At 40.0% G+C, this 17,349-nt stretch overlaps 1 protein-coding gene across 1 annotated transcript in view; it reads left to right on the forward strand.

Annotated features, from left to right (window-relative positions):
* EPB41L4B (erythrocyte membrane protein band 4.1 like 4B) overlaps positions 1-17,349 on the forward strand; it is a 182,625-nt gene that overhangs the window by 84,826 nt on the left and 80,450 nt on the right. The window contains exon 3 of the mRNA XM_056520799.1: positions 17,129-17,171. Within this exon, the coding sequence (XP_056376774.1) occupies positions 17,129-17,171 (43 nt within the window). The remainder of the gene's footprint in view (positions 1-17,128; positions 17,172-17,349) is intronic.

Raw genomic sequence — 17,349 nt, forward strand, 5'->3', positions numbered from 1 at the left:
TATATACCCTATTGTGTCTATAGTAAGTAACAAATGGTACCACCATCATGCAGAAATACTTAAAAAGTCCCCTTATGTGTTGATATACCTTGTCTCCACAGCTGGAAATATTTATTAGAAGTTCCCTCAGGGAAGCCTGGGTTGTTCCTTACCGTAAGATGTTCAAAGCTGCTATAGTAGAGTCCCTTACATTTACAGAGATACATTACATTTACATAAGACATGAGTCTATATGATCTCAGATGTAAAGGATCTTTGCCTGATTCCAAAAGAAGTTGGATATAGGGGATTCCACAGATGTTCACAGACCAGACCTTTATCACATAGGGCACCATTAAATGTCAGATAAAAGATCCACTACCTGTTTCTGAAAAAGCTTTTCACATTTCCTAGTAAAGCCATCTGGTCCTCGAGCCTTGGCCTTCTTAAGGGAACGAATAGCTGTGGTGTCCGGGGACATTGGTGCATTCAAGGCTTCTAAGGCTATGTTCACACAGCTTCATTTGTGCAAGATTTCCGCACAGAAATCACGTGGGTACATTTCACACATCTGAAGAATCTGGCGGGAGCTAGGAAATGTGCAGTCTCATAGACTGCAATGCATTTCTGGGCAAAATCTGCAAAAAGAATAGACATGTCTATTCTTTTTGCAGGACACCACCTGACGACATAGGATCGAGGGAGGAAGATCTGTCTTTCTCTGGATCTGCAACTGTATGAAAGTCTTCTCCTAACACTGTAAGAAATCGGGTCACACAGAAGGGTGGATTCAGTAGTTGAAAATAAAATGATCATTAGCAGTGTTAGGACCATAGGTATCATTATATATATGCTGATGGTGCCACTTGGTGAGTACAAGAGAAAGTATACAGTCGACCTTTTGAATTAAAGGCTGAAATAAATATTTTCTGTTTCAGGTTCCTACTGATCAGTCAAAACTTGCTTTATATTTAACAGAGGAGGGAGCCAAACACTGTACCCACTCAAAGCGTATCCCGAAGACATTCTATGATACTATATGCATAAACACTTGTTGGGTACCTGGAGATTCCGAATGATGGAGAGAAATAGCAGTGTAATAGCAACACAAGAAATGCTGTCAATACAGTGGCATTAAAACCCAGCAAAACTATCAAATTACAAAATAAGTAAATTAAAAAAATACATAGGGCCTTAGCATGTTAGGGGAAATGTTCTCAAAAACCAGGCTCTCATGACATCTCTTTCCCCCCCCCCCCATCTTCTCCATGATGGCACCCCTGAGATCAGCTCCTCCTGATTGGGTAAGGGAAAACACGGAGAGGTTAAATTCTCCACTCTTTACTGTCTACACCAGTGTTTTTCCTGTCCCTTTCAGGGAAGGATACCTAAGAGGTGCCGGGGGCTATAGTCTGCTGCGAAGAAAAAAAAGTCTCTTACCGGGGCTCAGTGGACTCTGGTGGGAAACTTCAGTAGGTACTGAAGGCCTTAGGAGTTTTGATTTTGGCCTATCCATCGATTACTTGGTGTTGATCCTTCTCTTCCTTGTATTTTCAGGGAGACAACGATTCTGTGGGTACTTCGGTTAAACCAAAGCAGGAGTCAGCTTCAAAATCCTTATGTAAATAATGTATTGCCTAATACGGAGGAGTCTCCCACCCTTATGCAGCAAATCAAATCTATGGTTCATTCTGAAATTCATTCTGTTTTAGCTTTTTTTCTCCTGCCTCTTCCCCCTCTACTAGTACGGCTACTATTCAGGTCATTAAGAAAACTAAAACCGTTCTTTTTTTCTCTGATTCTGAAGAAAGTATCTCCCCAGAAATAGTTAGGTAAATGTGTAAAAAAAAAAAAAAAAATCCCCAGGAGGAGGAGGGCTCTTTGCTTAAAAATGTTTGTTTTGAATTCTGATGAGATTGAAATATTCTATAGAATTGACATTATGTCTAATGAGGATATGGCCTTTGGACGTTGTCCCTCCCTAATGTGTTTCTTTGGTATTTCTCAGGTGTGGAGACGATGGGGGGGTGGGGGGACTGTAAATTATACTAACCGATAATTTCTTTTCTGAGAGTCTCCACAACTTCACCCATATATCTCACCCTTTTGTTTTTCTTGATGTGGTATTCTTTAGCACTAGTTTTCCTTTTCTCTTTGGTGTTCTTTGTAAATACACTGGTGTGGACAGGAAGGGGTGGGGAATTTAACCCCTCAGTGTTTTTCCTGTCCCAATCAGGAGGAGTGGATCTCAGGGGGTGCTGTAGTGGAGACTCCCAGAAAAGGAATTATTGTTGAGTATAATTCACAGTTTCAGGGAGAGTACTAACCCCCTGCAGTGAATCTACTAAAACTGAAGGTAAACAGTGTAGGATCACACATACAAATGACAGCCATGTCAGTATTTGGAGCGGTTTCCACTTAGGTTTTTCTCTTCCTTTTGGAAAACTGCCACTGCAGTTTGAGCCAAGGTCAGAAGTAGATTCAGCAGGAAATCCTCCTTTTTTACATTTTTCATTCCTTTTTGAATTCACTTCTGAATTTGGCTAAAACTGCAGTGGCGGTTTTTCTAAAAACTGTCTGGAAACCTAGCCTTATAGATATGAAATACTAATGACATGGTAATGCAGTATGATCTGTCATATATATCCACAATGTCTGTATTATGGATCATATTGCATTAGTTTACACAATCATGTTTACATGTACTCATGTGAAACAGGCCTAGGACTTTGTTTACATGTAGCAGATTTGTTTCAGAAATTTCAGCGACTGCCTGATTTATCTAAGCAGATACATGGAAAGGATCTTTAGTCAGAGAAACTTCCGCAATAAATCTGCCACCGGTAAACATACCCCAAGTCATCCTTTCATTCCTTGTGAGAAATAATTTTGTAGTACAGTACATGGCCGCTTTAATACAAGTTAACGAAAAAAAAACTTAAAGGGGTACTCTACCACTAAACATCTTATCCCCCATCCCCTCGCTCCCTGCACAAGATGACAGGGGGTGCTGGGAGAGATCGCCGGGGTTGCCAGCGGCAGGACCCCCGCGATCAGACATCGTATCCCCTATCCTTTTGGATAGTGGATAAGATGTCTAGGGGCGGAGTTCCTCTATAAGTCATACAGGAGGCAGTTTTTGGTGCTGTTTTTGTCAGTTGATCTCTATAGGGTAAAGGGATTAATATGTCCAGCTCGCCCATCTTCCGAAAATCAAATGGACTGACAGCATTCACTGTCGGGATCAATACAAAGCGTATATGGCATGAAGATTAAAACTTGTAGTATTATCTATTCCCATTAAAAGCTTCATGTAGATGATGCACCCCAAGGTAAGAACCTTACATGTAACTGGCTTGGTTCCATCCTTTAGTCATAGTATTATGAACTTACAGATCTACCTAAAGTGGCTTGACTTATAAAAACATAAATAAGAAATACAAAACTCCAAATATATAACAAGCATTAACTGAAAAACTCTAGTCAATAATCTTTGGTTCAGACCCAGAGAAGTCCTGGTGTATAAGCAGACCCTCCATTACACGGCACAGTTAACAGTTCCCCCCAATTATGAGGTTTACTGAGTGTTTTGCTTATAAACCAGGATACCACTGGGTCTGAACCAAATAAAAGCTGTAATATTGTATTATTCTGTAGGTTTCTTTAACTAGTGCTTGTTATGTATTTGCAGTCTTGTCTATTTGTTGTTTGTTCGGCCCTGTATGCTACTCCAGGCTGTCTACATTTAACTATTATTGTGTGCAATTGTCTCATATGTAAAGTGAGTTTTCTGCTTTACGAACTTGACTCCCATTTATGATGTCCATTTTTAATACTATGATTAAAGGCTAGTGGCAATCCTGAATTGTAGTAGCTACTTACCTAGCTTGTGTGCATCATCTGCTTTTAATCGGACTTGATAAACTCACTAGCTGCTTCATTAGGTACACTTTGCTGGTACCAGGACCCCTTTTTCCTTGAGCACTGCCTTAATTCTTTGTGTATACACACAAGAGAAAAAGGAGTCATTTCACCAATTCATATAAATAATATATTTCTTTATTAAGTAGCATAAAAACAAGAGAGGAAACAATCCCCAAGGGGAGAAGAAACAAGTGGCAAAAAACAAAAAGGTGTCACTCCAAGCCCCTCCAGTGACCCTTATAACAATATACAATTATGAAATATTGCTGTCCCCAGTAAAGTGCATATGCATAAATCAAGAAACAGGATACCTATATGTGCAATGATGCAAAACAGTACTAAAGTGCAACAGTATTACATAGTAAAAGATAGCACTATCCAGTGTCCCATAAGAAAAGTCAAAAACAGCACCACAAGGTATATATGCAAGATTAGGGGGTATACATACAGGAAATATCCCAAGTAGGGAGGAGGAGATCAGGGCGACACCACTCCATGGCTGGCGTTTCGGCAGGAAAGCCTTTGATCTTAATCCTTCCTGTACTTATTAGCTGCTGAATGCTACAGAGGAAATTCCTTTCTTTTTTGTACACTGATGACATCACGAGCACATTGCTCTCTGCTGACCTCTCTGTCCATTTTAGCAACCATGCATAGCAGATGTATGCTAAGGGCAGCATGGTGGCTCTGTGGTTAGCACTGCTGCCGTGCAGTGCTGGGGACTGTGCTGGGGACTGTTCTGGCACCATAGGGGCTTCCTAAATGCAACATGCCCCCCAAAAAACCATTTCAGAAAAACGTACTCTCCAAAATCCCCTTGTCGCTCTTTCTTTCTCTTTTCTGAGCCCTCTACTGCGCCCGCCGTACAATTTACATAGACATATGAGGTATGTGCTTACTCGAGAGAAATTGGGCTACAAATATAAGTATACATTTTCTCCTTTTACCCCTTGTAAAAATTCAAATATTGGGTCTACAAGAACATGCGAGTGTAAAAAATGAAGATTGTGAATTTTCTCCTTCACTTTGCTTTTATTCCTGTGAAACACCTAAAGGGTTAAAATGATGACTGAATGTCATTTTGAATACGTTGGGGGGTGCAGTTTTTATAATGGGGTCTTTTGTGGGGTATTTCTAATAGGAAGACCCTTCAAATCCACTTCAAACCCACTTCAAACCTGAACTGGTCCCCGAAAAATAGTGAGTTTGAAAATTTTGTGAAAAATTGCTGCTGAACTTTGAAGCCCTCTGGTGTCTTCCAAAAGTAAAAACTCGTCACTTTTATGATGCAAACATAAAGTAGACATATTGTATATGTGAATAAAATTTTTTTTTATTTGTAATATACATTTTCCTTACAAGCAGAGAGCTTCAAAGTTAGAAAAATGCTAAATTTTCAAATTTTTCATCAAATTTTAGGATTTTTCACAAGGAAAGGATGCAAGTTACCACAAAAATTTACCACCATGTTAAAGTAGAATATGTCACGAAAAAACAGTCTCGGAATCAGAATGATAACTAAAAGCATTCCAGAGTTATTAATGTTTAAAGTGACAGTGGTCAGATGTGCAAAAAACGCTCTGGTCCTTAAGGCCAAAATGGGCTTGGTCCTGAAGGGGTTAAGCATTATTAACTCTGGGATGCTTTTTACTTATGTATTTGATTCCAAGATTGTTTTTCGTGACATATTCTACTCCGGACGAAGGTCGTTGGACTGAAACACATGTTGGGGTGGTGGCATCCCGGGACTCTCTACCTCTTATTACTGTTATTGTGGTCTGTATTGCTGTTACAATTCCTTGTATTATCCTATATAGCATGTCTGTGTATGGTACTTTTTGCACTCTGCACTTTAACTTTAAGATCATACTGTATACTGGCCAGTTTTTAGTAACTTTGCACATGGCTCATTAAGTTTTGGCTATTGCACATGCACTTTATGCCATTTTACACTGCTCAGTACACTGATTAGTGACTCTGCAAACTATGTACTTTCCCTCATGCACTTAGCTATCTGACCCATCATTGCATTTGCTCTATTTTAAAAATTTTTGTTGCTCTGTACATAGTCCCGGGAATGCTGCTTTTTTTCTGATGTCCATTTTCTCCTTTTTAATGACTTCTATCTATGTTGTAATCAAATAAAGACATTATTTATTATACTCTGAGTAGCTCCATCTTTTCTCTGGGTATATATTCTATTGTTAAGAGTCTACATTGGCTTACACTATGCCTGCATTAGGGGGCTAATTAAGCTATTCATCCATCCAGTATTTATTATATTGCAAATACTATATGCTACATTATATTTTTTTCATGGATATGTGTAATATCTGATAGGTATATAGCAAGAGAAAGCCTTATGTTCCCCCTTCTTTAAAGGAGTTTTTTTTTTGCACATGCTGCCGTGTTTAGTACTTTAACATAGTGGTACATTTTTGTCGATACTTGCCTCACTTCTTGGTGAAAAATTTAAAAATGTCATAAATTTGAAAATTGAGCATTTTTTTTTTTACTTCAAAGCTCTCTGCTTGTAAGGAAAATAGACACACCAAATACATTATATATTGATTCACATATACAATGGGGGAGATTTATCAAAACCTGTGCAGAGGAAGAGTGGTGCAGTTGCCCCTAGCAACCAATCAGATTGCTTCTTTCATTTTCCACAGGCCTCTAAAGAGGCCTGTGGAAAATGAAAGAAGCAATCAGATTGGTTGCTATGGGCAACTGCACCACTCTTCCTCTGCACAGGTTTTGATAAATCTCCCCCAATGTGTCTACTTTATTTTGGCATCATAAAGTTGACATGTTTTTACTTTTGGAACACATCAGAGGGCTTCAAAGTTTAGCAGCAATTTTCCACAAAATTTTCAAAATGGGAATTTTTCAGGGACCAGTTCACTTTTGAAGTGGATTTGAAGGGCCTTCATATTAGAAATACCCCATAAATGACCCCATTATAAAAACTGCACCCCTCAAAGTATTCAAATGGACATTCAGAAAGTTTAACACTTTAGGTGTTTCACAGGAATAGCAGCAAAGTAAAGGAGAAAGTTCAAAATCAACATTTTTTTTACACCCGCATTTTCTTGTAGATCCAGTTTTTGAATTTTTACAAGGGGTTAAAGGAGATAAAGCCCCCACAATTTGTAACCCCATTTCTCTCGAGTAAGGAAATACCTCATATGTGTATGTCAAGTGCTCTGTGGGTGCACTAGAGGGCTCAGAAGGGAAGGAGCGACAATGGGATTTTGGAGAGTGAATTTTGCTGAAATAGTTTTTGGGGGGCATGTCACATTTTGGAAGGGTCTATGGTGCCATAACAGCAAAGAAAAACCCACATGGCATACTATTTTGGAAACTACACCCCTCAAGACACGTAACAAGGGGTCCAGTGAGCCTCAACACGTCACAGGTGTTTGACGACTTTTCGGTAAAGTCGGATGTGTAAATAAAAAAAATGTCTCACTACTAAAATGAAGTCCCCCCCCCCCCCCCCCAAAATTTACAATTTTTACAAGAGGTAATAGGAGAAAATGACCCCCAAAATTTGTAACCCTATCTCTTTGGAGTATGGAAATACCCCATATGTGTACGTTATGTGCTCTGCTGGCGCACTACAATTCTTAGGAGAGAAGGAGCGTTATGGAGCTTTTGGAGAGAGAATTTTGATGAAATGGTTTTTGGGGGGGGGGGCATGTCGCATTTAGGAAGCCCCTAAGGTGCCATGACAGCAATAAACACCCCACATAGCACACTATTTTGGAAACTACACCCCTCAAGACATGTGACAAGGGGTACAGTGAGCCTCAACACCCCACAGGTGTTTGACGACTTTTCGTTAGTCTGATTAGCCACTACAATGCAGTTTCCCCCCCAAAAAATTTTTACATTTTTACAAGGGGTAATAGGGGAAAATGCTCCCTAAAATTTGTAACCCCATTTCTTCTGAGTATGGAAATACCCCATATGTGGACGTAAAGTGCTCTGCAATGCTCAGGAGAGGAGGACCATGTGCGTTTACAAAGCCCCCCCCCCCCCCCCACGTGACCCATTTTGGAAACTACAACCCTCACAAAATTTTATAAGGGGTGCAGTGAGCGTTTACACCCCACTGGTGTTTGAAAGATCTTTGGAACATTAAATTTTTCATTTTCACGGACCACTTTTTCCAAAAATCTGTCAGACACCTGTGGGGTGTAAATGCTCACTGCACCCCTTAATACAGTTTCTGAGGGGTGCAATTTCCAATACATTGTTCTGGCACCATGGGGGCTTTGTAAACACACGTGGCCTTTAATTCGTGACAAATTTTCTCTTCAAAGGCCCAATGGCGCTTCTCTTTTGAGCATTGTAGTTCACCCGCAGAGCACTTTACATCGACATATGGGGTATGTTATTACTCTAGAAACGCTGTTACATATTTTGGGGGGCTTTTTTTCCTATTTTTCCTTGTGAAAATGAAAAATTTAGGGTAGCACCAGCATTTTAGTTAAAAAAATAAATAAAAATAATAATAATATAATAATTATTAAATCATTTTCACATTCAACTTAAGGCTCACTATACCCCTTGTGTTCCTTGAGGGGTATAGTTTCCAAAATGGGGTCACACGTGGGTATTTATTTTTTTGCTTTTATGTCAGAACCGCTGTAAAATCAGGCACCCCTGTGCAAATCGCCAATTTAGGCCTCAAATGTACAAAATGCACTCTCGCTCCTGAGCCTTGTTGTGCGTCCGCAGAGCATTTTATATCCACATATGGGGTATTTCTGTACTCAGGATAAATTGCGTTAAAAATTTTGAGGGTCGTTTTTTCCTTTTACCTATTGTGAAAATAAAAAGTAAATTTTTTTTTTCTTTTTACACTAACAGGCTGGTGTAGACCCTAACTTTACCTTTTCATAAGGGGTAAAAGGAGAAAACGCCCCCCAAAATTTGTAATGCAATTGCTCCAGAGTACAGAAATACCCCAAATCAATACAAAGGGCTCCGAAATACAACAGGGCTCTGAAGTGAGAGGGCGCCATGCACGTTTGAGGACTATATTAGGGATTGCATAGGGGTATTCTACTCTAGTGATTCCCAAATAGGGTGCCTCCAGCTGTTGATAGCAAAAACCAATAAACCACCAAAGGTGGTCCAAAAATACCCTAAGATCCCAACCATCAATTAAAAGGACTTTATTGATCAGGTCCACTTGAAATAATAACTAGTGCAATTGGTGTACAAAAGTTAAGATGAAAAAAACACACACATTTTAAAAGCACTGTGTGCAATTAACTATCTGATTTCAAAATAAGGGCTCTGAAAGATCCATTAATCATGGTTAGAAAGCAGGGAGCATTTAAGTAACTATGCTCCTGAGCTATTGTCATAAGTTAGAGCACACAGCAATTTAAAACCAGTGTAAGGCGGTGTAAATGTAGTGTTTTACTCTTTATTATGTGTTAGAGTAGTGTTTTTAGGGTACATTCGAACTGGCGGGGGTTTATGGTGAGTTTTCCGCTAGGAGCTTATGCTGCGGCAGAAAATTTGCTGCAGCTCAAACTTGAAGCAGGAAACTTGCTGTAAATCTGCCCATGTGAATTTACCCTGTACATTCACATGGGGGGGCATACCTCCAGCTGTTGCTAAACAACAACTCCCAGCATTCACTGATAGACCATGCATGCTGGGAGTTGTACTTTTGCAACAGCTGGAGGCACACTGGTTGGAAAACCTTCAGTTAAGTTCTGTTACCTAACTCAGTATTTTCCAACCAGTGTGCCTCCAGCTGTTGCAAAACTACAATTCCCAGCATGTACTGATCGCCGAAGGGCATGCTGGGAGATGTAGTTATGCAAAAGCGGGAGGTACGCAACTACAACTCCCAGCATGGCGATACAGCCGTTTTCTGTTTGTGCATGCTGGGAGTTTTAGTTTTTCAAGATTTAGAGGGCCACAGTTTAGAGACCAATGCACAGTGATATCCAAACTGTACTCCTCTAAATCTTGCAAAACTACAAATCCCAGAATGCCCAAACAGCTGTCTGGGCATGCTGGGAGTTGTAGTTTTGCAACATCTGGAGGGCTACAGTTTAGAGACCACTGTATAGTGGTCTCAAAACTGTAACCCTCCAGATGTTGCTAGGCAACAACTCACTGGTTTCCATAGGATCGCCGCACCAGGGAGCCACACGTCATCTCGCCCACCGCCGGTAAGTGACCTCCGGTGCTGGTTTCCCCCCTCTGCCCGGACTACAGTGGGTGGGCAGAATGGGGAACCGAACTTTAACCCAATTTTTTTTCCTTTTCTCCTTTTCAACGTGGATTTTTTGGTAACATGACTAATGTCACTGCAAATAGAGTTGGAGGCGCAAAACATAAGCCATAATATGGAATTTTAGGTGCAAAATTGAAAGGGTTATGATTTTTAAAAGGTGAGGAGGAAAAAAGTGCATCACTCCTACAGATCAGTACAGTAGGTCTGTACTGCACTGATCCATCACGTCTGTGCTGTATTATTTCACATCTGTGCTCTATTGGTAGAGTCTGACACAGGCAGGCTCTATCAATAGAGGATCCCTGGCAGCTGTGGAAGCCGAGGTAAGGCCTCTGGCTGCCATGGCAATGGGTCAACTCCTCGCGATCATGTCGCGGGGCTTACCTGAACAACTGCATTACTAATAAACATACTAACACCCTTTAACCCATTAACGATGAAGTACGTATATTTACGTCCTCCGCTGGCTCTCGCGATAAGCCGCGGGGTCACGCAGTGATGCCCTGTATTAACCCTTCAGATGCGGCGATCAAAGCTGACCGCCGCGTCTGAAGCGAAAGTATCCCAGCTGCTCAGCCAGGCTCTTCGGGACAGCTGCGGTGAATTCGCAGCATCACGAACAGCTTACAGGACACCGGGAGCGCCCTTACCTGCCTCCGCGGTGTCCCATCGGTGAATGACTGCTCCGTGCCTGAGCAGTCAAGCGCCGATAACACTGATCACAGGCGTGTTAATACATGTCAGTGATCTGTGTAAAAGATCAGTGTGTGCAGTGTTATAGGTCCCTATGGGAGCTATAACACTGCAAAAAAAAAGTTTATAAAAAAAAAAGTGTTAATAAAGATCATTTAACCCCTTCCCTAATAAAAGTTTGAATCACTCCCCTTTTTCCATAAAAAAAATAAAGCCGTGTAAATAAATATAAAACATGTGGTATCCCCGTGTACGTAAATGTCCGAACTATAAAAATATATCGATAATTAAGCCGCACGGTCAATGGTGTACACGTAAAAAAAAATCCAAACTCCAAAAAAGTGTATTTTTTGGTCACTTTTATAGCATTAAAAAATGAAAAAAAGTGATCAAAAAGTCCGATCAAAACAAAAATGGTACGATAAAAACTTCAGATCACGGCGCCAAAAATGCATGGAAAAATGTACGTGGAAAAATAAAAAAGTTATAGGGGTCAGAATATGACATTTTTAAACGTATAAATTTTCCTGCATGTAGTTATGATTTTTTCCAGAAGTACCACAAAATCAAACCTATATAAGTAGGGTATCATTTTAACCGTATGGACCTACAGAATAATAATCTTTAAATGTCATTTTTATTGAAATATGCACTGCGTAGAAACGGAAGCCCCCAAGAGTTACAAAATGGCGTTTTTCTTCGATTTTGTCGCACAATTATTTTTTTTCCGTTTCGCCGTGGATTTTTGGGTAAAATGACTGTCACTGCAAAGAAGAATTGGTGGCGCAAAAAATAAGCCATAATATGGCTTTTTAGGTGGGAAATTTAAAGGGTTATGATTTTTAAAAGGTAAGGAGGAAAAAACGAAAATGCAAAAACTGAAAAACCCTGCGTCCTTAAGGGGTTAAGATGCCACTATTAATTTTGTGTCAGTAGTCAGCAGTAATCAGGTATTAGTGGTGGCTTCTGGCTACCGAATTCAGCCAAGGATTGCTGGGTATAAAGTGGGATAAAATCATGATGTATATACCTGTAACCAGTCTAGAATTTTTAGGGTCATTGCCCTGCTGTTCTTTTTTTTTTAAATTTTTTTTTTTTTTAACCAATAGTTTTTATTAGAATTTTCAAAAGGTATACAAACAAGCCAGGCATTCCCGGCAAACGTTTTGTCACCATAGTAAACAACAATGAACAGTAAATAACTACGGTGAAAAAATGAAGAAAAAAAATATAACGGATATAACAGTGACTATAATGATAATAATGAAAAAAGAAAAGGTAATTTTGCAAACATGTAAGCTATGAATAAGAGAGATAGGTACTGAGAACTAATTTCCAGCGCCTAAAATAGCTGATTGACAACTAATCTCTCCGGTAATGTGGGGAATTAAGCCAGTAGTGCCATTTTGAAAGGAAGGCGGAATAAGTGCCATTCCCAAGGGATATAATTCTCTCATATGGGCAAGTAACCTGCCCTGTTGTTCTTCAATTGATAAGCCTTTTCTTGTTTAGAGCCAGGGACTACCCTGATGACCCATGGTTCAGGCGCTGGTTGATTCCCTGATGACCCATGGTTCAGGCGCTGGTTGATTCCCTGATGACCCATGGTTCAGGCGCTGGTTGATTCCCTGATGACCCATGGTTCAGGCGCTGGTTGATTCCCTGATGACCCATGGTTCAGGCGCTGGTTGATTCCCTGATGACCCATGGTTCAGGCGCTGGTTGATTCCCTGATGACCCATGGTTCAGGCGCTGGTTGATTCCCTTTAAAACAATTGTTTGGGAGGTTAGAATTTCTGATTCAGCACTACAGGTTCCAACTTTCACTTAAAATTGTGCTTGTCAAAAATTAAAATAGAATCTGATCTGATTGCTGTGATGAGCTGCTTTGGTTTTCCTTCACGTAAGACTTCAACAATTTCTATCAGGATACAGAAAGGAAATTGGTCTGGAAATGTTCTCGTTTTGTGTCTTTTTTTTATTTTATTTTTTTAATCCTTAGGGAATGCCAGGATAACAGATGACAAACTATTTCAATCCTTAAGTTTTTTTCATGTATTTTTCTCTTATATTTTAACTTAACTTATATATTATGTCTGTTTATATTAACCCATGACCTCTAAGTCCTAACTCTGCTTAGTGAAATAATACAGGAGACACCGCAGTTACCCTTTAATATTAAGTGCTATGTCACCAGGGTTCTTTGATGGTGTCCTCACTGGGCAACTAGTGGCAGTCATTGATATCCTGTCCAAACTAACAAAATAGGTCCAAAAGAACTACAAGCCCCACAAGTATTAGGTGTCATTTGCAGTAATGGTCTCCTCATATGGGACAGAAGGATTTGTGGACCCTCTTTGACTCCAGAATACAGGAGCAACTAAGCGCTTGCTACAGTTGCTATAGTTATGCCCATGGGATTAAATCCAGTCAAATCTCACTTTTCAGTTTTTTTCAGTAGAATGATTAAATAAACGATTATATTGTTTAGTATATAATAGCCATTTTTGTTAATTTTTGTTTACCAATAAAAATTGCTTTTGTTTTTGATTGGAAAGGAAAAGTGAAATAGCTGAGCGTACTGTTCCCTTTACACTGATTTAGTGTATTAAGGTGTATGCAGACTACAGGTTTCCAGCTTCTAGCAGAGAAAGTGGTCCGACTGGTTTCTTGTTCATAGTTTCATTCAGTAACAAATCCAAGCAAGCCTGAAAACAAATGTTAGCTTGAACTAGTGTCAACCTGGCAGATATTCACATACGTTGCTCTTTCCCACATTCTACCACCTTATCTTACCCATTAGCATTGACTGCTCCCATTTAAAGTCTGTCATTCTTGCTACAATTGTTTAACATTACTAAATAAAGATATCCTTTATTTTTGCACACCACCGTGTATATATATATATATATATATATATATAATAATATAAAAAGGGGTACTCAACTGGAAAACATTTTGTTAAATGAACTGGTGCCAGAAAGAAAGATTTGTAAATTACGCTCTATTTAAAAATCTTAATCCTTCCAGTACTTATCAGCTGCTGTATACTACAGAGGAAGTTCTTTTCTTTTGAAATTCGTTTTCTGTCTCACCACAGTGCTTTCTGCTGACACCTCTGTCCATTTTAGGAACAGTCCAGAGTAGGAGCAAATCCCCATAGCAAACCTATCCGGCTCTGGACAGTTCTTGACATGGACAGAGGTGTCAGCAGAGATCAATAAGTATGATGAGTGTGGTTCTGGCCTCATCCACCCCACTTATTGGTTACTATCTGGCAATAAATCCAAAAAGAAATGATTTTAAAGAAAGATAGTGCCTAAGACATAATTTTTAATTAGTGTTATTTTTTTTTTTAAACGCACCAAAATAATCATGAGCTCATCACCATTAAAGTGGTACTCTCGGTGCTTAGACATCTTATCCCCTATCCCAAGGATAGGGGATAAGAGGCCTGATCGCGGGAGTTCTGCCGCTGGGGAGCCCCAGGATCTTGCACGCGGCACCCCATTTGTAATCAGTCCCTGGAGCGTGTTCGCTCCGGGTCTGATTACCGGCGACCACACGGCCGGCGGCGTGTGATGTCACGCCTCCGCCCCCCGTGTGACATCACGCTCCGCCCCCTACCATAGGCTTGCATTGAGGGGCGGAGCATGCAAGATCCCGGGGGTCCCCAGCGGCGGGACTCCCACGATCAGGCATCTTATCCGCTTTAAAAAGTTATTAAATAGCAAGTTAACTAAGTGCCCAAGCAATTACTACTACGGACACTTCCAGGTGCCTGGGAATAAACTATGCTCCTCGGATTTCTTTTATAGGCGATAATTTATACCCACAGGTTTACCTATTTGGCACATGATAGTGTAACTAAGCTAGTGCTGCTATACAATAATTTTCTGTGTGTATACTTTATGCCTACTTTATTTGCTATACTTTGTCAATAGAGTATAATACAATGCAACTAAACTAGTGTTGTATCCCCCTATGTTCATGATTATGATCTGTATGTCATTGAGTGCAACTTTCTATCACGGCTCCCCAACATCCTGATGACGTTAATCATGACAGATTGACAGAAACGCGTTGAAGGAGCGAGCATTGGAACGTATTTTTTCCAATTGGGACTGACGCATGTGTAGCAAGTGTTGTCCTAGATAGGAATTTATCTTGGTTAACATATATCCTGAGTAGTAATTGCTTGGGCACTTAGTATACCTGCTATTTAATAACTTTTTAATGGTGATGAGCTCACGATTATTTTGGTGTGTTTAAAAAAAACAAAAAAAAAAACACTAATTAAAAGTTACATCTTAGGTACTATCTATGTTAAATTTTTTTTTTTTTTTTTAAAGAACTATAAAAGAAAAGAACTTCCTCTGGAGCATAAAGAAGCTGATACTGGAAGGATTAAGATTTTTTAATAGAAGTAATTTACAAATCTGTTTAACTTTCTGGCAGCAGTTGATAAGGTCTGGTCTTCCCCAAAAATTGTTGGGATTTGTCATCAATTGGAACTGGAGGTTGTTTACCACACACGGGCTACTGTATGTGCCATAGAAGTCCTCAAAGCTGTGTATACACCAGAAGGGTTTGACTTTTACATATAATGGGAAGGGCTGCTGTCAACATTTTACCACCATGGGTTAAGGATAGTTACATCAATAAGGGCCCTTGAAGGTGTGCTCAAGTGGAAACTTTTTTTTTTTTTTTTTTTTTTTTATTTATTTATTTTTTATCAACTGGTGCCAGAAAGTTAAACAGATTTGTAAATTACTTCTATTAAAAAATCTTAATCCTTCCAGTACTTATTAGCTGCTGAATACTACAGAGGAAATTATTTTCTTTTTGGAACACAGTGCTTTCTTCTGACATCATGACCACAGTGCTCTCTGCTTACATCTCTGTCCATTTTAGGAACTGTTCAGAGCAACATATGTTTTCTATGGGGATTTTCTCCTAGTTTGGACAGTTCTTAAAATGGACAGAGGTGTCAGCAGAGAGCTCTGTGTTCCAAAAAGAAAATATTTAACTCTGTAGTATTCAGCATCTAATAAGTACTGGAAGGATTAAGATTTTTTAATAGAAGTAATTTACAAATCTGTTTAACTTTCTGGCACCAGTTGATAAAAAAAAAAAAAAAAAAAAAGTTTTCCATTGAAGTACCCCTTTAAGTCACTGGAGTTATGTGCCAGCTGCATCAACTAAAAATCTACAATGAAAAGTTGGCAATTTCAGGAGGGTTTCCCAGTGTTAATGTGACCTTTCTGTACGTTCACACGCACGGATTTTTTAGTGGGTTTTCCGCTGCGTATTTGAAAGTGGGCGGGCTCTTCTCGGCTGTCCGCAGCAGATTTGCCACGGCGGAATTTACGCTGCGGAAAATCCGCCACAGTCCCTACTGACTTCAATGGCGCTTGCGGCGGATTTTCTGCAGTGTACATTCTGCCGTGGAAAATCTGCTGCGGATAGCCGAGAAGAGTTCATCCACTTTCAAATACACCGCGGAAAACCCGCTAAAAAATTTGCGCGTGTGAACGTACCCTTAGGCTGTTTTTGCTGGGCAGTTTTAGGGTACGTTTACACGAGCGTACCCACAACCTATTTTACGCTCCAGATCTGCCGTTGAAGGACCCCTGCATGGTGGCTTTACATGTGCCTGCTCGGAGTGGCAATATGCCACTCCGAGCAGACACACTGCGATTTGCGAGTTGCCGCGCATGCGCGGTGTACACGCACATATCGCGTTCGCTCCCCCTGCTCCATGAGCTAGGCCAAGAGCTGATACGATGTGAGAGTATACAGCGCTGCTACTTGCACATTGCAGTCCGAACAGGCACATGTAAAGCCACCATGCAGGGGTCCTTCAGCAGCGAATCTGCAGTGTAAAACACGCTGTGGGTCCGCTCGTGTGAACGTACCCTTAGGGTACGTTCACACATACGCAGATTTGATGCACAGGATTTTCTTCTGCAGATTTCAATGTAAACTGAATGACTGAGCACCGCTTCTAATCGTCAGTTACAAATCCTGCCCATCAAATCTGCGCAGGATCCTGTACGGGTCAACATACTCTTAATGTGTCAAGCTGTGGAACCAGGGCAAATCATGTTGAACTGCATATAGTTAAGCAGTTCTTGACTGCAAATTTTGAATACACCCTAACATAACTCACTGCAAAGTTGTGTGTTTTATTGATAGTTTTTTGATCTTGGTGTTCATACATTTAATGAAAATACCATCTTTTTTTTCCCCCTCTACTGTTAGCATTGGCTGGACCATTCAAAACTTATTAAGAAACAAGTAAAAAGTAAGTACCTTTTAAATTATGTAGTTACCTGTAAATGATGTGTAACAGTAGTAAGTGTTTACCTATTTCTAAACTGTGAATGAAAATGTTAAACTTTGTGTATTGATGGTTTTTAACGTTTGATTTGTTTACTGAAATTACTTATTTGCTCTTTTCTCCGCCACTGCGATTCTAATGC

Source organism: Hyla sarda, chromosome 5 (assembly GCF_029499605.1).
Source record: "Hyla sarda isolate aHylSar1 chromosome 5, aHylSar1.hap1, whole genome shotgun sequence".
NCBI classification, from domain to species: domain Eukaryota; kingdom Metazoa; phylum Chordata; class Amphibia; order Anura; family Hylidae; genus Hyla; species Hyla sarda.